The sequence below is a fragment of the Macaca thibetana genome, chromosome 10 (genome assembly GCF_024542745.1).
Source record: "Macaca thibetana thibetana isolate TM-01 chromosome 10, ASM2454274v1, whole genome shotgun sequence".
Lineage (NCBI taxonomy): Eukaryota > Metazoa > Chordata > Mammalia > Primates > Cercopithecidae > Macaca > Macaca thibetana.
The window spans coordinates 82,064,532-82,091,088 of NC_065587.1; the positions used below are offsets into that span (position 1 = coordinate 82,064,532).

Below are 26,557 nucleotides of genomic sequence, written 5' to 3' on the forward strand. Positions count from 1 at the left end.
TTTGGAGTGGCCAGAGTTAAGATATTGAGAATGAACGAAGGAAAAGAAAAACTAGTTGAACTCCATGAACATATACAATTATCTGTCAATTTTTTTTAAAGGACGAGTCAGAAATAACACTGAAAGCATATTCTGAGGTCAGATCAGGGGATGCCATTTCCCATCAAGTTAGGTAGCTCCCATCTGTGCTACAGGAAATTCACCAGCAGAGGGTGTGTGTGCGTCTGTGTCGGGGCGGGGTGTGTGTGTATGCATGTGTGTATGCGTGTGTGTTGCCTGCTGAAAAATTAAAGGTAGGGAGCATGGAAGTAACAGTAAGAGATACAATGTTTGTTTTATTTTAGCATACATAAGAAGATTCAACATTTAGCTTAGACATACAGTAAACTAATTACATATATTTATGTCACTGTTGGGTTGAACAGTGTCCTTCTGATCTTGGGATTGGTGTGGCTCTCTAGGTCAAGTTCTCATTTTTGCCCTTTCTTCTTTGGGGAAGTTTTCTCTCCTGCCCCTGGTTTGGGACCTATGGCTATGTTCTCTGGGCCAGCTGCACAGTTGTTATATAGAAAGAACTCTGGGAGCAATAACGGAGATGGGACTGAGGGGACAAATAGAGAAGGAAAGGCTGGAGGTGAGGGAAACTTGATTAGAGACTGCATTGAAGAGGACACGCATCATATTTGTCCGAGAGGGTACACAAAGAGAATCAGGATCTACTGATGAAAACGAAAATCCAAAAGCTGCCTAAAGATGGCAACAGAGCACCTTGATTTGTCATCGCAGCTCATTAGGCGGAAGGGCTTAAAAGGCTTATTAGTTATCTACTGCTACATAATAAATTCTCTCAAAATGTGGTGGTTTAAGACAGCAAACACTTATTATCTCACAGTTTCTGTGGGTCAGAAATTCTGCAGTGGCTTCATTGGGTGGTTCTTTCAAAGGGTCTCCAATGAGATTTCAGTCAAGATGCTGCCATGGACTGCCGTCATCTGAAGGCTCACTCAGATCTCTGAGGCTGTTGGCAGGAAGCCCTGGTTCCTCAGAAGCAGCTGTTGGGAGGAGGTCGCAGTTTTTTGCGAAGTGGGCTTCTCTAAAACACAGCTGCTTGAGTGTTCTCATGACATGGCAGTTGGTCTCACTGAGAGGGAGTGATTCAACAGAGAGCCCAAGGAGGAAGCCACAATGCCTTTCTGACCTAGTCTCAGAAATTGGACACTGTCACTTCTGCCATAAATTTACTGGTTGGAAGCGAGTCTGCAGTGTTTGGCTCACAGTCAAGGGCAGGGGAATTGAGCTCCACCTCTTGAAGGGAGGAGTATTCAACAAACTATGGACAAAGCACCTGTAACAAGGTCACACAAGTGGACTTTGAAAGTTCCTTCATATCTGAGATTCTCCAATTCTATTCATGAATCAGTAGACAAAGGGCAAACCTCACAGGTGTCCATTACTTGAGTCATATCACCTTGGAAGCAGCCCACTGGAGCTCTGATAACTAATGTATTTGTCAAGAGGAGAGTCTACCTAACGGCTTCCAGGAAACTCCATCAAGCAGCAATGAGGTTTGACAGAAACTGCTTGTGTGATGTAATGAGAAAAATATTTATGATTTTGAGAAAAGAAAGTGGACACACAAAAGGCTACAGTAGGAGATTGTGTGATTATATTATTCTTGGGACCAAAAAAGTGATTAACAATATACAGCAGTTAAGTTTTTTTTTTTAATTTTGGAAATTGTTTTGTTTTATTTGGATGTGTAGAAAAGAAAGACTTCTGAGCTTTGTTGTTACTAGAAATTACTGAGCATCCAGGAGCCAGGAGTTTATAGTTATACTCTTATGACAGTGAAAAAGCAATAAATGGAAGTCATGGTCCAAACATGAAGCAAATTAATTTATAGCTAATTTGGAGCAATTGATAGAAAGGAGAATCCACTTGATCTCAATGACTGAAACAGTCCTTTTACAGGCAGAGGTTTATGACAAACCCTGATCTCTACATGTCCGATCTTCTGCTTCTAGGGTATGCAGTGAGCACTATTTATACTATAATCCTGATGCTGTCAATGCTGGTCACTGACACTATTTAGAGTCAACCCCTGATCAAACTACAGAGATAAGCATAGATATAAGAAGGCACATGTTAATAATCATAACAACAATGGTATTGTTGACAGAGATTGAGGTGAGGTAGGAGAGTGAAGGAGGAAGAGAAAAGGAGAAAAGCAAGTGCTATAGGGTCTGAATGTTTGTTTCCTCCAAAATCCATGTTGAAACCTATTCCCCAATATGGCAGTATTAAGATGTGGGACCCTGAAAAGGTGATTAGGTCATGAGGACTGTGCCCTCATGAATGGATTAATACCTTCACAGATTAATGGGTTATCATGGGACTGGAACTGGTGGCTTTATAGGAAGAGGAAGAGAGACCTGAGCTAGCACACTCAGCTGCCTCACCATGTGATGTCCTGTGCCCCTATGGACTCGACAGAGTCCCCGCCAGCAAGAAGGCCCTCATCACATGCAGCCCCCTGACCTTGGACTTCTCAGCCTCCATGACTGTAAGAAATAAATTAATTTTCTTTACAAATCACTCAGGTATTCTGTTAGTTTTAGGTGTTCTGTCATAAGCAACAGAAAACAGACTAACAGTGCATGAAAACAGACTAACAGAAAACAGTGCACGAACTTTCCTCAACTTACATAGTTGAAGTGGTGAGGAATGTTTGATAGACATTATATAAAGTTAATGGATCAAGAAAGAGTGTGTTGAAGTGCAATAATTTTTAAAATATTATTTCCAGTTAGAGTAGAATTCCAACAAAAATCAGGAAGGAAGAGAAGTGGGATGTGGTGGGGGCTGGGTTTTTAATTTTTTCACAGCAAGGGGTCACAAGTTACTGACTAATCAAGAAATAGATGTGTGAGCACATTCTATAGAGTGAGGGTGTTTCCCATGAGAATAACCAGAACCAAAGACTGACTGGTGGCTCTGGAAATGGAGTATAAAAGGTGACTTTCACATCTTTGATTCCTGTCCTTCTATACTGTTTGAATTTACTTTGTTTCCTACTTCTATACCGTTTGAATTTATTTTCTTACCACATACTTAACATTCATACCTGTTATAGAAAGTTCACACAATTGGTAGCATCTGTAAGTTGACATTAGCCTATGTTCGCCAGGTTTTAGTAGATAAGCTTCACAAGCATCAACGCCTCCAGTTAACAAACGGCAAGGTTTCACTTATTTCATAAATTGGCACTTCACACTTAATGCTTCCTCTTGAAATAAAGAGTTTATAAATCACTACATTGGTAATAAAAACTATATAACGTGAGCTAAAATACTATGGCTTATCCTTAAATATGCATTTTTGTACCACCAAAAATGAAAAGCCAAACAAAAAGACATAACAGTTTTCAGGGTTAACACAAATAGGTAAGAGTCCAGGCTCAGCAGAGTACTGTGATACTCTTTTTAGGAAATATCGATGAAACAATTTTAATGCCCCCCGCAACCCACTGCTGCCCAAACACTAAGGGTTATTCTTCTGAGGTTTTTTGTTTGTTTGTTTTATTATACTTTAAGTTCCGGGATACAGGTGCAGAATGTGCAGGTTTGTTACATAGGTATACACGTGCCATGGAGGGCTTGCTGCACCCATCCATCTGTCATCTACATTAAGTATTTCTCCTAATGCTATCCCTCCCCTAGCCTCCTAGCCCCTGACAGGCTCCAGTGTGTGATGTTCCCCTCCCTGTGTCCACGTGTTCTCACTGTTCAACTCCCAGTTATGGGTGTTTGGTTTTCTGTTCCTGTGTTAAGTTTGCTGAGAATGATGGTTTCCAACTTCATCCATGTCCCTGTAAAGGTTTTATGGAAACCCCATGTCCATCCTCCGCATATGTTTAAAACGAACCAGGTTGGGTTTAACTATCCAACTGGAAGAACATTCAAAGGATTCAACAATGATTAAGATACCAAAGAATAAAACTAGTATTTGTCTTGTTTTAACAAAACATGACTGTTAAAAAGCACATCTCCTTGGAGTAACCTAGGTACTACGTACAGAGGGTAGAAGGAAAGACTATGGCAAAAAAAAAAAAATACAGCTGGTGGTTAGCGTCCAGGTGGAGAAAAAGGCCTTTTATATAAAGTGTACTTTTTCTCTGAGGAATGAACAAAGAGATTTTATGAAAATGTTTTGGGCTTCTATAGAAAAAGTATTTTTATACCCATAAAAAACACTCAGTCTTCTACTTCATAAACTACGAAGGGACATGTACTATAGCAATTGACAACAATCACACAATATACATCAGGCACCACTCACGCTTTCTGTAAGGAAATTTACAGGAAGGGTTAAACTACCACAACTCCCGTGGATGACCTATAGTGCTTGTATTAAAAAAAACAAAAGCAACAAAAAACACAAGAATGGACTAGTACACTGAGCTATTGCAATGAAAATGTACAAACTCCTACTGCATGTAACATGGATGAATCTAACAAGCTTAAATACTGACTGAAGACTAGACACAAGTGATACATACTCCTGATTCTATTGACATAATAAATAAAACCAGGCAAAACTAACCATGGTGTTACAAGTCAGCATACTGTTTAACTTTGGAGGGGGTAGAGATCAGAAGGGGTCAAAAGGGGACTTCTGGGGTTGTGGTAAAGTTCTATTTTTTTTTTTTAATCTGGGTGCTGGTTACAGGGGGGTGGGTTCACTTTGTGATAATTCATCAAGCAGTTGCAGTTATGATTTGTACACTTTTCTAAAAATGTACGTATGCTTCAGTTAAAAAGTTAACTTAAAAAAAATAACATATGGTGCCCCTGCTAGTGTATGTGTCACCTTTATGCAGATTTTCTTAATGTGTCCCCTCTGGAGAGATGGATTAGAAAAAGGCAACCCTGTGGTCAGCGGCCACCCCACAACTCTGCGCCTTCACAAACAGAGGGTGGGCTGGGTTTCATCCCACTGGTGCTTGGCTGGAAACAAAACCACACATCTGGATGGACATCTGCAAATCTGCAAAAACACTCATTTGACCCTCTCTCAGCACAGCTTTATGAGGAGGGCAGGGCAGACGTCCTTGTTTTACAGATGAGGAAATGGCATGGAACAGCAAGACTGAAGCACGAAGGTGTCATGGCTAACGAGCCACAGAGCCAGGACTGACCTCTAGGCCAGTAGCTCTTCACTCGCTTCTCATTCCTTTTGGGGAATGGGAACAGGAAGAAGCTTCTCTCTCTATTACTGTGTGCCTTGTTATGGGGTCACCTCAAGTGCTTTGCGGAATAAGATAGGGCACGAATATGTGGTCCAATGTTGTTAATACTGGACTTTAGTAAAGGTCCTTGGTTCTAAGCTTATTTGAAATATATTCTCTAAGTGTGTACTTAAAAATGAACATTCATCTTTTACATGCTTACCTATGGAAAACGATCAGCAGAACAGGGAGGTTCAGACAGCAATAAAGCATGCCGACCCTCCCGCAGTTTAAAATTATTGACTTAAGGGTATACATATTTTCATTTTTTCTTGAAAAAATAAAATAAAAGAGAAAGACGCACACAATGCACATGTCTCACTTACCTAGAAGTGTCTGCTTATTTTGGGAGGAGTCAGGCTCGGCAGAACATCTGCACGAACGGAGAACAATCACTCCGCCTAGCACGCCATCTTCACTGGCGAGGAAAGGTGAACCTAGGCAGAAAGGACTAGTAGTCATTTTTCAGTGAATTTTACTTTTTTAATTTTCAATTTTCACTTGATTATTAGAACAAAAATGTGGCATGAATAAGATCTTGAAAGATGCCCATTTTCTGACAACCACCATTGTTCATACCTCATTATACACTTGATGGCAAAGGCAGGTTTATGTCTGAACAGGGGCCATTTGGCACAGAAAATGCCACATGCTGTCAGGAAGATGTAAGTGGGGGAGGGAATGTGCATTACTGTATTCAGAATGGAATTGGAAACGCTACCAGATTAAAGGACCAAAACACAAATACAGGAAAAAATGCTCAACAACTCTCTTTCATCAGCTCTTAGGGATCACTTACCACAGGCTCTCCCTGTGTCAGGGACACACCACCAAAAGCTTCAGTTTACTACCTTAAATGCAATTTGAAACAATAAGCCACAAACTTTATTATAAACATTTTTAAATGCTTCTGATGGTTCGCACAAATAAGGGTGAAACTGCATTTCTATGATGAGAGTCTGGTGGTTAGAAAGAGTTGGGCCTCTTTGGGATCTCACACACTGAACCACTGTGAGCATTTCAAGAACATTATATTTTAAAACCCCTCATTTTTCTTCCCCAAGGACATCTTCTTCAAACATCTGGCATAGCAAGTGAGCACATGGAGAACAAATGCAAAATTAACCCAAGAACTATCAAAGAGAGTAGTAAAAAATCAAACCCAACCAAATTGGATTTGGTGGGAGCTTCTGGTTAAACTTACTATATTAAATACACGTATTTTTCTCCCTCCCTCCCCAAATCCTACTGACCTGATGGGAAAGGAAGAAAAAAGCCATAGCCCAATAAGGGCAGAGAAAGAGGCAGACAAGGAAAAAACCGACCTTTTGGAAAATGGTAAGAAGACAGATAAGTGGTTGCTCACCTAGCAAACCCACGAAAGCTGAAACCTAAGTTTTCATGAGGCAGGGGAAAATTGGAGTGGAGGATACCCACAGGAAACCAAACCAGTTTTGCCATAAAATGCAAAAAGGTTCAGAAATTGGAGGCTTCAAGTTCCTCTGAAGGCAGGGGTATGGGGTAGAGATGATAAAAGATGGTAAGTTGACAGTGTCCAAAAGAATCCTCTAGATCAGAGGTTGTCCTGCTAAGAATGCCATCATTTTGTTTTGTTTTTAGTTTTTAAAGGGTTGTTTAAAAGAGAAAAAAAAAAGGAGGAGAAGGAAGAGAAGGAGGACCAACATGCCACACAGACCGTGATACAGGCTGCAAAGCCCATAATCTTTATTCTCTAGCTCTTTCACAGAAAAACTTTGCCAACTCCTGATCTAGAACAGGAGATCAGAACTGCAGTTCCTTTCCAAAAAGGAAGTGACTCCTCCCTAACCCTGAAGAAGCCAGGATATTTACTCTCTAGAGAAGGTGAACCAGAGAGAGTTGAGACTTGGGAGCATCAGGGTTAGCCCAGGGCAGGAAAGAGGCTACACACTGAAAACAGGGAGCTGAGGTATGTCTTTATGCTAAACAGTGAAATAACCAGCTCCCAGGATGCAAGAAATCAAACTGATATACTCCAAGAAGAGACTAGATAGATAGTCCCTTTCCAGCAACCCAGCCAACTCAAGACTAAAGACCTACTTGAGAGATGCCCGCAAGAAAACGTGTCCTTGCCTTAGGGTGAGGGCTTCAAGATGACAAGTATGACTCATACACAAAAGGATTTTAGTTCAGCTTGGCATTTAACTATTAAATAGTTAATACCAAACCATTGATATGTAACTAGTACAGACAATCTAGGATTATTAGTTGTTTTAGTTAGGTCTCTGTTTTAGGAAAGACAGAGACCAAAAAAACAAAATAGTTACACAGGGAAAATTTGGGGAAGTGTACTGAGCAGAAGAAAAGTAAAACAAAACAACAACAACAAAAAACATTAAAAAGACAGATAAAAAATGAGTGAAAAATATAAGAAAATCACAAGACTAGGCCAGAACTATCCAATATGTGAATAACAGGAGTTTTAGAGAGACTAGAAAAAATAAAAGGAGTAAAATTTCTAAGAAATAATTCAAAAACATTTCCAAGAATTTTAGATGAGTGTTCAAACTGAAAAGGTCCATCAACCTCCCAGTACAACTCATGAAAAAGGCACCCCATGAAGATTTATCCCTATGAAATATTAAGATACTAAGGAAGGAAAGAAGGGTCTAAAAACTTTCAAATGGGAAGAAAAGATCACATGGAAAGCAAGGGTATTACAATGGCATCAGATTTCTCAACAACAGCAATACCTGAAGCTAAAAGATTATGAGGCACTCTTCAAAATGCTGAGGAAAAATTATTTCCAACCTAGAATTCTATATTCAGCCAAAAGGTCAATAAAGTATGAAAGCGGAATAAAGCTCTACAAAGTCTCAAAGAGATTACCTCCCATGCATTCTTTCTCAGAAAGCTACAGGATGAATATTCCTTGACAGAATGAAGAAGTGAGGTAAATAATGAGGAAGAAAATAAGATCTGGATACAGAGGATCCAAAACAAGAGAAGATAATGGGATTCCAGATGACAGAGCTATGCAGCAAGCTGAGAGAGCAAACTGAATTGGAGCATGAAGTCAGGAGGCCAGGAAAGGTAATTCTAAGGGGAGGGAAAAATAAACTGACTGAATACATGTTGGTTTGAAATTACTGAGAGAAAACATTTCAGATTTTGAGGAAAGTTTGGAGATGAAAGAGTGACTAGTACCAAAAAAATAATAAGACTTGTACAAGAAATGAAATGGAATCACAGTATACTATGTAGCTAGGATGTGAATTGCTAGAGTAAACAAATATAAACTCTCATACTGATAAGCAAAAAAAAAAAAAAAAAAAGAGGGAGAGAAGTTTAATTTTCAGAACCACCCTGCCATGCAATTTTTTATTATCATTTACAGATGAAGAACCTGAGCTTCAGAGAGGTTCAATGACTTGCTACAGCCAAGCTATAGTTGAGCAGGAAATATGGCTTCCCCCAGCATCTTCTGAGCCATGATCCTTGCTTCATTTGTGGCAATGCCTCTCACGTAACAAAAAAAATCTCTGAATAACCTCAAAATGCAACTGTGTGCTGGAAACCTCCATCCCAACAGTACTCAAACATGGCACCTCTACAACTGTTCCTTTTACCACCAAATCCAGAAACTTCTCCTGGCCTCCAATAGCTCATCTAAGCTCAAAATCCTTTACCTCTTCCCTCTCCAACAAGTCAACACTTCACACCATGTCAAATCTGTTAGTTCTCCCTATGACCTCATTTTGGCCTGCCCCCTCCCTTCATTCCCACTGACAAGACCCTCAATGTATTCTCATTGTCCAAGAAACCCTGCAACCAGCTCTAATCTGGCCTTCTGCTCTAGTCATTCAAATCTCTAAATTAATTAATTTAATAAAAATGTACTAAGTGCCAGGACTCTTCTAGGCACTGGGGATACAGAAGTCAACAAAGCCCCTGTATACATCTAGTTGAGCAGCTTGGGGGACAAGTATTAAACTCACAAACCAATATGGAAATCCACCCAATAGCAGTAAGTGTTATAAAGAAAATGAACCCAGTAAATGATGGAGAGTGTCACTGGGGCTGAGCCTTGTCTACATCAAAGAGCAAGAAGGCCTCTTTTGGTCAGGAGCTAACCATGTGATAATCTGAGGAAAGACCATCCCAGGCAGATCGACCAGCAAATGCAGAGACTCTGAGGTGAGGGAGGGAGGGGGAAGAAGGATAGAATATGAGTTTAAGAGAGGCCAGGGCCAGGTCACAGACTGTGATAACATTTATTTGGACTTGTAAAAGTTACTTAGCTGTGCAGAATGTAATGGCAAGGCAAGCATAAAAGCAACAACCAACTAAGCTGCTGTGGCAGCCCAGTTGAGAGGTGACAGTGGCCTGGGTGAGCCTTCTGACAGTGAAGGCTATCTACAGAAGCTGGGTCTGTGATATACTCTGCAAGTAGAACTAATAGAGTTGTTCGTGGAAGGGACATTGGAGGCATGGGAAACAGAGACTTCAAAGTTTACTGTAAAAAGAGATATGCATCCCAGGCCATATCATTAAACAACTGAAAAACCTGTAATAGCTCCCAACTGCCTGCAGAATGATGCCCAAATTCCTTAGTCTGGCGTAGCCTTTCTTATCCTTCCAAATCTTATCACCCTGTTTATTTTACACATCATTTGTACTTCCCATACTCTACTCCCCTAAGATTTCCCCCGGGCCCCTGGTTGTGAACTGTCCTTCCTGGATCCCTTTCCCCTGATAAACTGAGTGTTCTTCAGCTCCAGTGCCTTTTATACAGATCCGAACTTTCTGGGGTAAAGGTATCTCATTCACCTTTGAAGCCCCCTAGTTATTATCAAAATAATTCCCACACACACACACACACACACACACACACACTCCTGCCTACATCACTGTAGTGTGGCAAAGAGAATGGCAAGAAAGAAGAAAATGATCCCAGCACTTTCAGAGGCCAAGGCGGGTGGATCACGAGGTCAGGAGTTCAAAACCATCCTGGCCAAGATGGTGAAACCCTGTCTCTATTTGTAAAAATACAAAAATTAGCCGGGCATGGTGGCGGGCACCTGTAATCCCAGTTACTCAGGAGGCTGAGGCAGAGAACTGCTTGAACCTGGGAGGTGGAGGTTGCAGTGAGCCGAGATTGCGCCACTGCACTCCAGCCTGGGCGAGGCGACAGAGCAAGACTCCGTCTAAGGAAAAAAAAAAAAGAAGAGAATGGCACTTTTACGCAAGTACTCTGAAAGCGAGCAGGGGCCCAGGCTACTATGCAAGCTTATATCAGCGTTGCATTTGGTATGAGCTCGTCCAATTATTTAATGAAAGTACGGTTAGAGCACATTTCAAAATTCCATATGTTTTGTGGAAAATACTAAGATTTTTATATTATCACCATGGTGCCGGAAAAACACTAACACAGAAAACCTTGTTTTAGTCTGGTGATAGCAACTATGTGTTATTAAGATATAACTTTTTAAATTGCACTCTTCAGCTTTTTCAAGTTTTCTTGAAGGCTGTTGTGAGGACTGAATTTTTATGTATGAACTTTTTATAGTTTCTAAGATGCTATTTAAACATTTGGTAGCAGTAACATTGATGGTAAGAACCATTGAGCATTTTGCTGGTTTTCAAAAACTATCATGTGGAACAAGATGTATTACTATACCAGCCTAGTTAATCTTCTACAACAGCTGGAACCAGTGCTCAACTGACTAGATGGTGGTGGTGACAGGGTATCAATTTCCCTAGTTAAAAATGTTAAAGTGTCTATATAAAAGGAAACATTATTTATTCCTCTTACTAGTAAAGAAAAAGAAAGAAAGAAAGAAAAATTAACATGGAGTGACATGTAGGGCACTGCCTAAGCACTTTCTACACCCACAGAGGGAAACGGGGACAAAAACTAATAAACTAAGACAATCCTAAATTCCATTAACATATATGCAAGCAGCTGTAAAAAAACAAGTGGATTAGTAAAGAAGTAAGAAAGAAGATCAAACTTTATTCACTATAATAATCTCAACTAGATCCCCTAAATACCTAAGTCTGTAACTGCTATGGAATGAAACTGTAATTACAGATGGTGAGACACACTCACTGTGATTAAATGTATGTAATCTGGACATTCACTTAGGTTGTAAATTCAGACTATATACAAATTACAGACCCACTTATTGTATTTGTGCTATAATCTTTAAGGATGAAAACACTGAAGAAATTTGAGAGGAGGACCACGATGAATATTAAAACACAGAAGTTAACAAGAATTTGAATGCATATTATTTTGGTTGCTAGTAACAGATTCCTAAATAGAAAAATCTAAAGCAGCAAGGGGAATTTGCCAGCTCAAAAAAATCTAAAAGGAAAAAAACCAAAGGGGTTAACCCTGGTATGATCAACTAGAACCACAAGGCCAGTGGAGTGGAGTTAGGATTAGGCAAACAAATCCACAGATGTCCACAACACACAAACAGACAGAACATAGAGCCAGGAAACCAGGAAATCAGAGTTCCAGATTTGGTGCTGTATTCTTGAACAAGACACCTTATCTCTCTGAACCATGCTTTTCTTCCTTCATCTGAAAAATTACACACTGGATTAATAGTCTCTGATGTGCATGTATAGTGTTAGGAGTATTTTCAGTATTAGAGATTCATCTCTACCCACAAACGCAACCAGCATTACCTGATACCAGACAGGCCAAAATATCAGAGTTCCTTTTGCAAAACCTGACACAAAGCTTCCTCTTCAACACGTGGGAATTTATCAAGAGAGTCATTCTGTAGCTAGAAGGTAGCTGCTAGTGTTCCACCTTCCCATTACATTTAATAAAGAATTTCTGTCCTTTCAATGCATTTCTGTGCATTGCTTTTCTCTTTTTAATTCCTATGTGCCAAATCACTTGAATGCCATTCTCTCTTGGAGGAATTACATACCTATTGATAAAAATAAATATATTGACACACAGAGACAGTTTGGAGGTCAGGTGAGCAAGAAAATAAAGAACTGGGGAATGATGAATATTCCCTACTGAAAACACATACCCCAACTCCAGAACAAGAGATTATAAATATACTATCTAAATATTGAAGTAGGATAACAGTTTATACTTCCTGGAAGATCAAGGACTTTTTCTCTTAAGATGCACTTAAGTCTACAAGATTGTCTCCATCATCCTATTATAAGATATATATTAAGTTAACTGCATTCTACCATTTGCTGCTCCTACAAAAATCCCAGTGGAATGATGTTCACTACATTCACGAAGAGAAGCCAAAGGAAACAAAGAAAGAACCTCAGGCGCATGGAGGTAAATGAGCCTACAGAAACACAAGGAAGAAGCAGGAGCTGGGCATTAGAATCCACCTCCAGCTCAGCTTACAGATACCATCACTGTGTGCCGTTTTCTGGTGATAAGCAGAATTTCAAGGTCTCCAGCTTAACTTTTAAAGAGGAGAGGAGAGGAGAGTTGAATTGAAAACTGAGTTAAGTTTGGACAATAACCATTCTGAAATCCCTTATCTAACAAAATTTAAAAGATAGGAAGAGTCAACTTATTTCAGAACAAAAAATTCCAAACTTCTAAACTATAATCAAAACTATAAAACCATATACATATGGGAGAGATAGTCAATCTTTGGATAAATTTACTGACTCTGCCACAAAGATTAGGAGTAAGAAACCAAACTAGACTGAGAATTCAATTAAATCCTCGGCTTCTTGATTTAATCAATCGTATATGTACATAATACTGTACTAGAAATGAGACGAGTTTTTTTGCTCTTTTTAAAAAGTTTAACACAGGGTCTCTGTCCTCAAGGACATAAATCAGTTGAGGAGAAAAAACAACATATTTTGAAATTCATAAAGCAGTCTAAGAAGAATCAGAAGGCATCTTGTTTTTCTGAATGTTCCATCCCAGCATTCCATCTGCAAGTGGAGGGGCCTGGGATCCCACAAACCCAACGTCCAGCAACAATGATGGGTTGAGACAGGAGAACTGCTGACCAAGGGATCAAGTGGGAATGTCCAACACAAAACTGAAGACTCGGTGGAGGGGAAGCCAAATGGCCTAGGCTTTTAGCCCTAGTTCCAGCATTCTCCATGATTAACTTTTAGGTAAGAAGAAGTTCTTTGCCTTCAGAATCTACTACCCTGCCAACCCCTAGATGCAGGAGAATGTAGTGAACACCTTCCTTCCCCTCGTTTCCAGCTGCTAGACCTCCATCTCCACGAGCATCACACAATAGAAGAGGGCAAAATAAAGCCAGATAGTGGCAGAAGGCAAACTGTCCTTTGTGGGAGTAGGTGGGGTGCTATAGATGCATATTTGCACATTAATACTAAGAGTAGAAGCCATGAATTTGAGAAGTACAACATTCATTCAACAAATATTTCAAATTTTATAAAAATTCACTTCACAATATTTAAGAATCAGTTCTGTGCCAACCACTGTGTAATACCGAATAAGGCAAAATCGGTGGTCTCAAGTCATCGATGATATGACAATCAATAAACAATCAATGCTAGAAGGGAAAATCAAGCAGGATAAGAGAGACACAGTTGTTTGACAGGTATGGAGGGAGACAGTTGTTTAATCAGGATGGTCGAGGATGGCCTCTCTGATAAAAGTAAAATTTCGAGAAAAACTCCAGCAAGTAAGAGAACAAACAACATAGGTATCGGACGCTTGAGACAAAAATGCTTCCAGTGTAGTAAAGAAATACATCTCCATAGACAATTTATATAATACAGATACTAGGCCCAATGACCAGGTATGCTCCTCAGTTTACATCAAGAAAAGGAGGGCTGGATGGTATTCAGCTGATTGTTAACAGTTGGTATCCTTAATGGTTGTTAACTATCTTGACTATCCCATGACAAAAAGTACATTTTCAATAAATTACTGTTCTTCTAAGAAATGTACTATGAAACCACCACTGTAGGTTTTAAATAACAACAAAATGATAACAAAAAACCCACAAAATAATATAAAATGAAAGCATCTGTCTCACTCCAAGGCCTATCTATAGATGTAAGTACCATCAAGAGTTCCTTGTAGACAAAAGCCACACCAAGGCAATTTTCAATGCACTATATTCACTGCCACTTAGCCCTAAAAAAACAATTCTTCTTATCAATAAAGTCACAAATAAAAAGTTTTAATCAGAAAAAAGGGAGTTATTTGTATATCCTTTCTGAAATTATCCACATGTAATCTGGGCATTTAAAAAATTTTTCATTCAATAGGACCATGTTTTATACACTTTTCTCAATCTGACTTTTTAAATTCAACAATATGCTCAGAGATCCTCCATCTCAGCACACACAAATTTAGCTTAGACTTTTCAACAATGAATATGCTCTTGGACACAGATGCCATCACTTCTTTATTTAGTATTCTATTGAGGGACATTTAGATTGTTACCAATTTTGGTTTTTTGCCATTGCAAGTGATGCCACAGTGAACATCTGGACATATTTACCTTTCACACGTGTATGAATATATCTATAGGATATATTTCTAAACATAGAGTTGATGAATCAATCAGCATACTCATTTATTTGCTACAGATTCCTAAACTTTCCTCTAAAAATATTTACACCCACAAGAAACAGTGTTTGAGAGTACCTATTTTCCCGATGGGGAAATGCCAGCCTTACAAAAACTAGGTATTAGCAAACTTTTTGATTATTACTAATCTGATACATGAAAAACAGTAGTATCACACTATTGTGTTGATTTGCATTTATTTGTGAATAAATTAATTACCTATATGTTTACAAGCCATTTGTGTTTCTTTATCTGTGAGTTGCTTTCACATCTGTGGCATACACAACTGGTTGCCTACATATTATCCATTCTCCCTTTCTTCCTTACAGTAAGGCAATCCCCAATTTTGTTTGGGGTAGAAAAGTGCCTAGCTTCCCAAACTCTTTTGTGGCTGGTTAGCTAAGTGGCAAAGTGTTCTAGCAGAGCTTATTAAAGGGCAGACTCGACTAGCACAAATTTTATTGGCTGCTGCTATCTGCTTCAGACTTTATGTCTGAAAGTGGAGCAGCTATCTTGTTCTCATGAAGAATAAAGCCACCTACTAAAGATAGCCAAACAGAGAGAGGCTAAGCCCCAAATGCACTATGAAGCCTGTGTGCCAGGCTGAATGGCTGGATTGCTTTCAGACATTTTATGCGAGAAAATAAAAGCCCTCATTTTGTTAAGCCCTTCTGTCTGGATTTGTCATATCAACATAATTCCAAACTGAAAATTTCCTTCATCCATATCTTTATTGGGTACTTGTATTTTTTTCTTACTAATTTGCTATACTCTTTACTTATTAAGGCAGTAAGTCCTTGGCTATTATGTGCTGCAGATATTTTTCCCCAGTTGGTCACATTATTTGTTAATTTTATCTACGACCTTTTTTGTAATACAGAAGTTTTTAATGCTTATGTAATCAAAATATGTAGTCTCTTTCTTCTAAGGCTTCTGTGTTGGCAGTTTTAGAAGAAAGGTCTTCTCTAGTAAAAAAATTATGAAAATAACTTGCCCATGTTTTCTATTAGTGCTTTCACAATTACAATTTTTAATTTTAGAACTTCAGTTCTTCTGGACTTAATTTTGGTATAAAGACTGCAGTGAAGATCTTGTTGTTGTCTTATATTCCTAAATGGTCGGCCAATTGCCCAACATAAATTTCTTGAAAAAGGTCTCTCTTATCCATTGATTTGAAATACATTTTTAATCACACAGTAAATTCCCATAATTGCAGGTATACCTAGATTAACCTGTTCCATTGATGAAATTATTCCTATATTGATTTCAAGTGGCTTTATTTTCACAATATTCTTTGCTGCTTTCATATCATTTTTCCACATTATCTTAAACATTGGCTTGACAAATACTCTTGCCTTCGCTTTAATTAGAATTTTCATATGGTCATAATTTAATTAACTGTGATTTTGCTTTAGGGTCAGAATGTCCTGATAATTTTTTCCCAGGAAAGCCTAAAGACAGAGTCAATTATAGCCTTGTCACTCCAAAATTCTGGGATCATGTGTATTCTCACACAAAGAAATGTGGCATGGTACTCTAAAATAAAATTCGCAAGTAGACTTGTACATAATTTAAAAGGATCTCTTATGCCTTTGATCAAATAAGTATCTTTGTAGAATGTCTTCTGAGATGTACACAGTAGGAAACGCAACATTTCATGGCCAGTTCTTGCTTTGCTAATCTATTTTATTTGTCACAGGCTATAATCACCATCCATAATACTCCAAGAAAATAATTCTCAGCAACCCTCAGCCTACTCCCAAAAAAAAACAGGACAAAAAGAACGCAAAACAAACCAACAAAAAAACCCTTAGTTCTAAGAGGGGTTAGATGGCAAGTTGTCTTTGAGTGAGATAAAAACACCCAGGATTGGTACATTTTTAGGTCAATGAATCATATGTATATGGAAGAATTCACTGATTCAGTGTTTAAAACATGTATAGCATTAAAACTTTTTTTTTTTTTTTTTCTGGGTGAACAGAGTGTTTGCTCATTAAATTCTAGATTCTATGTGTGCTAACAATCTTATGGTATCTACAGTATCGCCCAAAGGCACCAGTGCTCCTGAGCAATGCCGTTTGCTTCAGGAGGACTATGCTGGTATCTTTTATGTGGACTTGGTAAACAAAGTTGATATGGTCAAATAATGCAGGTGAGCAACCTGGGGTACATGGGACTGTCTCCACCAGTCACCGCCTGAAGACCTTCAAAGGACATCAGACTTTAAAGAACATTATACATTTAGTTGTCGTTGCTCATTGTGTTTCCTTCTCTGAGTTATTTCCTTACATACCCAGTTTTACCATGAGAGCAACTCTATTCACTTTTACTTTGTATGGTCAGATCCCACTTACTGTGCAGAAGCACATAACATTGAAGCCTTCTAGCATGGTTTTAATTCCGATGTAAAATCAATTTAATGTAGCTTTGTGTGCTCTCATGAACTTTGTCTTTAAGTAAGTAAATAAATAAATCTATTTTATTGCAACAACAATGGCTTTGTACAGCTGCTGTGTGGGAAGCTTGATAAAATGGTGATTACTGATATTCCAATTCCTATTAAGTTTCTGGATACTTCAATATTTTTCACTTTGATGATTGCACTGAGGTTATACAGTTATATAATTATAAATGCATATTGTTATACTTGAACTTACAACTCTAGGTCTACAAATACTGCAATGTTTACACTGTGAACTTTAAATGAAACTGTCATATATCCCTATATAGTGAATCATTGTATCCTGAACCCTATAATAGGGAGTCACCCATTAATGCAGGAGGACATTTACATAGAAAGCTATAATTCAATTGTACAATGCATCAGTGCAATGATATATAGGTTTTTGCATCTCACTTGAATGTACTTCTCTATATAAAGGCATACCTTGAAGATACTGAGGGTTCATTTCCAAACAACCACAACAGAGCAAATAACACAATAAATGGCATACCATAATAAAGTGAGTCCTACAAGTTTTTTGGTTTCTCAGTGCATATGCAAGTTATGTTTACACTACTATACTGTAATCTACTAAGTGTATAACAGTGCTATATCTTTAAAAAGTAAATAATTTAAAAAATACTTTATTGCAAAAAATACTAATGATTATGAGACTCAGATGAGTCATATCCTTTTGCTGGTGGGCGGTCTTGCCTCGATGTTGAAGGCTGCTGATGGATCAGAGTGATGGCTCATGAAGACTGAGGTGGCTGTAACAATTAAATAAGACGGCAATGAAGTTTGCAGCATCAGTTGACTCTTCCTTTCATGAAAGATTTCTTTGTAGCATGCAATGCTGTTTAATAGCATTTTACTCACAGTAGACCTTTCAAAATTAAAGTCAATCCTCTCAAACCTTGAAGTTGCTTTATCAAATAAGTTACACAATATCCTAATTCTTTTCCTTATTTCAACAATGTTCACAACTTCTTCACCAGGAGAAGATTCCATCTCAAGAAATCACTTTCTTTGCTCATCCACAGAAGCAACTCCTCATCTGTTAAAGTTTTATCATTAAACTGCAGCAATTCAGTCACATCTTCAGGCACCATTTTAATTCTAGTTTCTTGATATTTCTACCACATCTACAGTGACTTCCTCCAATGAAGTTTTAAACTCCTCAAAGTCATCCATGAAGATTAGAATATACTTCTTCCAAACTCTTGTGAATGTTATTTTGACCTCTTCCCGTGAATCACAAATGTTCCCAATGGCATCTAGAAGGTTTTTAATTTACTTGACCCAGATTTCAAAAGCAACAAGTCCTGATGGAGAAGGTTTTCAAAAGGTTTTTAATTTACTTAACCCAGGTTCATCAGAAGAATCACTATCTATGGCAGCTATAGCCTTATAAATTGTATTCCTTGAATAATAAGAGCTTCAGTATGGATGTTATGTTAGCAGCCATGAAAACATTAATCTCCTTGTACATCTCCATCAGAGCCCTTGCATGACCAGGTGCATCGTCATAGAGCAAAACTATTTTGAAAGAAGTATTTTTTCCTTAGCAGTAGATCTCAACAGTGGGATTAAAATATTCAATAAACTGTGGTGTAAATAGATGTGCTGTCATCTAGACTTTGTTGTCCCATTTATAAGGCACAGGAAGAGTAGATTTAGTATAATTCTTAAGGGCCCTAGGATTTTTTGAATGATAAATAAGCACCGGCTTCAACTGAAAATCACCAGCTGCATTAGTCTCTAACAAGAGAGTCAGCATGTTCTCAGAAGCCAAAGCACTGACTTCTCCTGGCCAGCTATGAAAGTCCTAGATGGCATCATCTTCGAATAGAGGGTGATTTTGTCTGCCTTGAAAATCTGTTGTTTGGTGCAGTCACCTTCTTCAGTGATCTTAGCTAGAACTTCTGGATAACCTGTTGCAGCTTCTCCATCAGGACTTGTTGCTTCACCTTGCACTTTCATATTATGGAGGCAGTTTCTTTCCTTACACCTCATATTATGGAGGCAGTTTCTTTCCTTACACTAACTTTTCTTCTGCAGCTTCCTCACCTCTCTCAGCCTTAACAGAATTAAAGAGAGTTAGGATCTTGCTCTGGATTGGGATCTTGGTTAAAGGAGTGTTATGCCTTAACATTGAGTGTTATGTCAGATGTTCTATCCCTATACCAAGCTGTTTCACTTCCTTATCATCTGTGTGCTCACTAGAGTAGCACTTTTTAATTTCCTTCAAGAACTTTTCCTTTGTATTCACAACTTGGCTAACTGGGGTAGGAGGCTTACCTTTTGACCCATCTCAGCTTTTGACATGCCTTCCTCACTAACCTTAATCATTTCTAGCTTTTGACTTAAAGTGAGAGATTTGCAACTCTTCAATTCACCTGAACATGCAGAGTCATTAATTGGCCTAATTTCAATATTATTGTGTCTCAGTGAATAAGGAGGCCAAGGACAGCAAGAGAAACAGGGGAATAACTGGTTAGTGGAGCAATCAGAACACACACATTTATCACACACAGATTTACAGCATTTTATGACCACAGTTTGTGGCACCCCAAAACAATTACCATAGTAACATCAAAGATCACTGATGACAAGACTATCATCACAGATACAGTAACAATAAAAAAGCTTGAGATGTTGTAAGAATTACCAAAATGTGACATAGAAATACAAAGTGAGCATACACTGTTGGAAAAATGGCATCAATAGATTTGTTCAATGCAGAGTTGTCATAAATTTTCAATTTGTTTTGAAAAATGCAGTATCTGCTAAGCATAATAAAATGAGGTATGCCTCTATTCCATTCTTAGTGAACTCGCTGAACATACTAAATACCTGCTCTGTACTCAATGCTCTCCCAGGCAGTGTGATACACAAACATTAAAAAAAAAAAAGTTCCTGAAAAACTTACAACTCTTTTGGCCAGACACAATTTACTTACATAAAGCTAGAAAACAGCACATAGTAATATATTTTAAATTTGTATATATACAAATTCATATATATACATATTCCACACATACTATAAATATGTACATGTCTCACTAGAATCTACAGGCAACTAGACTATCTGTTCGCCACTGATCACCCAGAACAATATCTGACACATAGTAGGTGATCAACAAATACTTGTTAAGCTCAATAGCTTCTCATTTATTGGAATCTGAGAAGGGCATACTCACTTTATTAGGGAAAGGCCTCAGGATGGAGAAAAGGAAAATCTGCCCTCGGATGATGGGTTGAACTTGGTCCAAAATCATGGTGCTGAGCAAACACTACGTAATCAATCAGTCACAGCTCTTGACTATTTGGACAATGTGAACCTTGATAAAGGTCACAAAGAAGAGTGCTCAGAATATGGCAGACACTTAGTATCCACTACATGATCTGGATCTAGAGAAAGGCTGAAGGCTGCGTAGCCAGGACATGTGGAAAGATGATGTCCCTAACAGGCAGCACTGGGAAAAGAGCCAACTGGGTTTAGACATGGAATTGTTTTGTCAAATCAAGGAACTAATAAGTAATGAAAGGAGCCAAGAAGAGAAGGGACGGGAACAAAGTCTGAAAGTCCAAGTGACCATAACGTAGAGACCACTGAGATCTATGGAGGAGGAGAAACAACATGAAAAGAAAAATCAAACGGACTAAAATGGAAACATCAGACAGGAATGGCAAGGAACTGATGGTGCAGGACAGGTGAACTCGCTGAAATGGGAACAGCAGAGTAAGAAACAGACCTGAGGGATCTTGTGGCAAAAGAGAAGAATGGATGAGGTAATTGCTATAAAAGACAGCAACTGGTGGCCAAGATGTTCAAGAGAGTGGTGTTGTCTTCAAGATCTCCTTAGCATGTTGATGACACAATGGTCACATTAATCAGGGACTTAACTTTTTAATGAAATTCCAATATGATTTTTAGGTGTTTTGAAAAGTCAAGCAAGCACTGCTAGACCTAGAGTTTTCATGGAGGAAGACTCACATTGTAAACATTTTCTTCCCACTTGGGAATGGCACATACTTACACTGGGATTTAAGAGCCTAAACTGAAAGGGAGGGAGATCATAAAAAGGTGACTCATCACCTAGAAGAGTGCATGGAGAGCATGATTACTTTTCCTTCATTTATTCTTTAGCGAGTTATTACGTACTATTCATTACATACTGAACCCCATTCTGGATGATGGGATTACATCAGTAAACAAGATACAGATGGTCCCAGCTCACAGGAAGGTTACATTCTGATGGCGGAAATGGCCAAGCAAGCAAATATACACATACACATCATTTACAACAGTAATAGTCCCATGGAGGAAACAAACAAGGGGCTGCGGAGGAGGCTGATAGGCCAAAAGGAACCCACCACTGCATGGTCTTTCGGAGCAGGTGGTATTTCAATTTTGACTAAAAGATAAGGAAGGAGGAAGATTGGAAAAGATGAGGAAGATGAAGGTTGGAGAGAAGGACGTTCCAGATGAAGAAAATAGCACATGCCAAGTCCTGAGAAGTAAAGGAACCTAGGAATTGAGGGAAAAGAAACCAAGCAGATCAGTGTCCTAAGTAAGACAGTGATCCGAGATGATGTTGAGGAGACAGACAGTAATCACACTGGAAACCATGAGGTAGTGTCTGCATTTTATCCTCTCTTCAGTGGAGGGCCATCAAGGGATAAGACAGTGGATTTATATCTTCAGAAATAAAATCTTTAGAGAATGAATTGAAACATGTTGCTCTGTGGAGAATGATGGGGTGGGGGCAGTTAGTCAAGAGAAGAGGCAGGAAGACTGCTTAGGAAACGTCTGTGATAGTTTCAGGGAGAGTTCCTTGGTGAGTGTGGAGAGACCTCCATGTCCCCTGGATGATGGCCTCCCTTCCCCTGGCCCAGGGAGGTATCCTAGCATGGCTGAATGAGCTAAACCCTCCCCACAGTGCTTAGTATATGCCGTAGCATATGCTGCTTAGAGGAGAAGTGGGACAAGAAGAAACGTGACTGAGGACTGAAGCCAGGTGCTGTACCAAAGAGAGCATGTGAGTTACTGCTGCCCATCGGGGGCCCACATACCACAGTCAAATGTGTACAAGTGGTTACTGACCTCGACCTGTCATTTCAACCAGATTATTTATATGTCCCCTTGTCATTAGGTAATATCAAGTGCAGTGCCCTAAGGACAGTTGTCAGAGAATTCTGGGCATGGCAAGGCCACTTCCTGTGAAATTCCTTCCCAGGTCTGAGGCTCTGAATTCCTTCCTTGTGCCAGTCCCTGGAGGCCTTGTTTATCCCTGGAAGCCCTATCATTCTAATTCAGCAGAGCTCCAAATTGTTAACCTTAGGGTACTGGGCAGGATCTACTTTATAGCTTATCATTTTTTACTAAATAAAGCCCTGAACTTTTTTTCACTTTGTGGTGGAATTTTAGCTGCCCTGTTTGATTTAATTGCATATTTTTACATTCTACACATGTCTAGGAGCCTTGGGCTGTGGAGAATCTTTTACTGTATCTAATAAATAAAATGAAAATAAGGAACTTCAGGATCAAACAATAAATGCCTTCTTAAAAAAACAATAAGGAAAAAGGAGAGCCATTAAATTTTAAAGTTTTTAAAAACATTTTTGGAGAGTAAATCTTATCATTTATCACTGACAAAACGGCTAATAAGACAGCAAGGGTAACTGAAAATTATTAGCTCCTTTCTTTCATTTGTATTGGTAAAAATGTCTCTGCCAGAATTAATACAGGGGGTCTTCAAAAAATTCATAGAAAATATGCATTATGAAACAACTATGCATGGATTTCAAAAATTTTTGCACGAAAATAAACTCACACTAACTTGCTATAACACGTCTGAAAGAGATCTAGTTTGAAGCACTAAGAAATATAAGACATTAACATCACACACCGGGGCCTATCATGGGGAGGGGGGAGGGAGGAGGGATTGCATTGGGAGTTATACCTGATGTAAATGACGAGTTGATGGGTGCTGACGAGTTGATGGGTGCAGCACAGCAACATGGCACAAGTATACATATGTAACAAACCTGCACGTTATGCACATGTACCCTAGAACTTAAAGTATAATAATAATAAAAAATAAAATAAATAAAATAAAAAATAAAAAATAAATTTAAAAAAAAAAGAAATATAAGACATCAGTTTGAAAAAAGCCCCTCTCATAGTGACATCAATTCTACTAAAGTTGAAGAAAGAACAAACATCAAACTTATGGGGAAGTTTGGGTGGAAGAATGGTGAAATCACCGATGCTTTATGAAAAGTTCACGGGACAATGCCCCAAATAAATCAGCAGTTTACACATGCATTACCGTTCCAAGAAGAGATAAGACAATGTTGAAGATGAAGCCTGCAGCAGCAGACCATCCACATCAATATGCAAGGAAAAAAATCCATCCTGTTCATGCCCTGATTGCAGACGACTGAAAATTAACAGCAGAAACCACAACCAACACCCTGGTCTGCTGCTGCGCCCTTCATCTTCAACACTGTCTCATCCCTTCTTAAAACGAGTTATCCATTTGTAAACTGCTGATTTATGTGGGGCATTGTCCCCAGAAACTTTTCACAAGGCAACGGATATCTCAATTGCTTCAGCTTACACAATACTGACTGAAAAAATTATGTTGAACAAACTCTACACTCGCTGGGTGCCAAAACTGTTGCAGCCAGATCAGCTGCAGACAAGAGCAGAGCTTTCAATAGGAATTTCAAACAAGTGGGATCAAGATCCTCAAGTACTTCTTCAAAGAACTATAACAGCAGATGAAACATGGCTTTACTAATAGCATCCTGAAGACAAAGCACAATCAAAGCAATGGCTACAAAGAGATGGAAGTGATCCTGTCAGAGCAAAAACATACCAGTCAAGAGCAACGGTCATGGCAACAGTTTTTTGGGGATGCTAAAGACATTTTGCTTGCTGACTTTCTGGAGGGCCAAAGAATGATAAATCTGCTTATTATGAGAGTGTTATGAGACCATCAGCCAAAGCTTTAGTAGAAAAATGCCTAGGAAGACTTCACCAGAGAGTCCTTCTCTACCACAACATCCTGCTCACTCCTCTCATCAAACAAGAGAAATTTTGTGAAAGTTTTGATGGAAAATCATCAGCCCTCTACCATATAGTCCTGATGTGGCTCCTTTTTCTTGTTTGCTAACCTAAAGAAAAAAAAAAAAAACAACCTGTAAAGCGTGCCCATTATTCTTAAATTAATGATGTAAAAAAGACTGCATTGACACTATTAAATGCTAAGGACCCTCAGGTCTTTCAGAATGGACTAAATGGCTGGTATCACTGCTTACAAAAGTGTCTTTAACTGGCTGAAGCTTAGTTGAGAAATAAAGTGCCTATTTTTAATTCCATTTTTTGGTGAACTTTTTGAAGTCTGTTCACATGACATTGGTGGCATTGAAAGACCAAATTGATTTGTCAGTCACCTTTGTCTTAATTTATAGAGGAGTAAGCACATGACAGCCAAACTTAAGTAACTATAAGGAAAAATAAATAATAAAATAAAATAAAAAGCTTGTAATGAGAAAAGGACCAAATACAAAAGCAAGTACCCAGTAGGAAAACAATGGTCAGAATAACCTACAAGCCAGACTTATCTTTTTGTCCATAACAGACAAGAAGGAAAAATGTTTTAAAATGGGATCCTATGAGTTCACGTCCTTTGCAGGGACATGGATGAAGCTGGAAACCATCATTCTTAGCAAACCATCACAAGGACAGAAAACCAAACACCACATGTTCTCACTCACAGGTGGGAATTGAACAATGAGATCACTTGGACACAGGGCAGTGAACGTCACACACCGGGGCCTATTGGGAGGTGTGGGGCTGGGGGAGGGATAGCATTAGGAGAAATACCTAATGTAAATGATGAGTTGATGGGTGCAGCAAACCAACATGGCACATGTATACATACGTATCAAACCTGCACGTTGTGCACGTGTACCTTAGAACTTAAAGTATAATAAAAAAATAAATAAAATAAAATGGGAACCTATCAATTATATACATTATTTTAAAACCCAATCATTCAGGTAAATAAAATGTAAAAAGCAGGATGGTATATATACAATAGGATGGCTTTAGGGAAATCTAAATCAATAAATAATGCTTTATGCTCAAAAACAACTTTTATGGAATTTTCGTAAGAAAGAAATAAAACCACAAAACTTTATTGTATACTTAAAGCATTTAAATTAACCTAAATTTACATGAAGAAACATATTTTATAGATTTTTTCTGTATATACACATATAGATAAACTCACAACTTTTTAATGCTTTTTAAAAAAATTTTATTTTTCAACTTTTAGATTCAGGAAGTATACAATTTCTTAAATAGTCATTCATTATCTGTGATAAGGTTAAAATGTCACTCTTAAGAATTTTGGGAAGTCCACCTACAGAAGAGCAAGTTTATCCAAATCGCAGAAACACAGACATTCACAATCTAATAGAGCTATGTTAATAAGCTGGGGTAAACACTGAATTATCACACTAATTTTAGTGATTCCATATAAGCAGGGTCTGTTCAGGATCCATATCCCAGAAGGGGCTAGTAACTAAAGGACAAAAAGACCCTACACCCACAGAATTGCCTGACAGTGTAAAAATGAAGTAAAGCATCACCGTGAAACTCATTTTTTAAAAAATGTAAATTTCAAGAAGGATGTTTTCATTTGTAAGTTTTCAATTATTGCATTGTCACCAAGAGAGTACTACATATAGCCTAGTCAGTGGTGGTACACAAAACCTTAATTGATAGTACTAAATATAGTCAAGACAGTAGTGGTACAAAAAACCTGCATCCAGTGTGTAAACAAAAAGGTCAACATTAGAAGTAACGGTCAATCCAAAACATTTCAAGACAGCACACTTATTTTAGAGCCATTTTTAACAAGAGCAAGTTCTACACACTCAATTGAGTGAACAGTATTGTTTTGATGGTGAACATCCCAAAGGAAGAAGAAGAGTGCCAGTAATTCAAATTTTTAGTTTCTACAGTTTTTTTGTTGTTGTTGTTTGTTTGTTTGAGACGGAGTTTCGCTCTTGTTGCCCAGGCTGGAATGCAATGGCACGATCTTGGCTCACTGCAACCTCCACCTTCTGGGTTCAAATGATTCTCCTGCCTCAGCCTCCCAAGTAGCTGGGATTACAGGTGCCCGCCACCATACGCAGCTAATTTTTTGTATTTTCAGTAGAGACAGGGTTTTACCATGTTGGCCAGGCTAGTCTCAAA

The 26,557-nt window shown here is 38.5% G+C and overlaps 1 protein-coding gene across 8 annotated transcripts in view; it reads right to left on the minus strand.

Annotated features, from left to right (window-relative positions):
• Nucleotides 1-26,557, minus strand: part of TASP1 (taspase 1) — a 403,549-nt gene that overhangs the window by 184,733 nt on the left and 192,259 nt on the right. For all 8 annotated transcript variants that reach the window (XR_007717088.1, XM_050745318.1, XM_050745319.1 and 5 more), the window contains one exon: nucleotides 5,614-5,724. Coding sequence is in view for 7 of the 8 variants with exons in the window: in XM_050745318.1 (XP_050601275.1) it covers nucleotides 5,614-5,724 (111 nt within the window). In the remaining variant the exon portion in view is untranslated. The remainder of the gene's footprint in view (nucleotides 1-5,613; nucleotides 5,725-26,557) is intronic.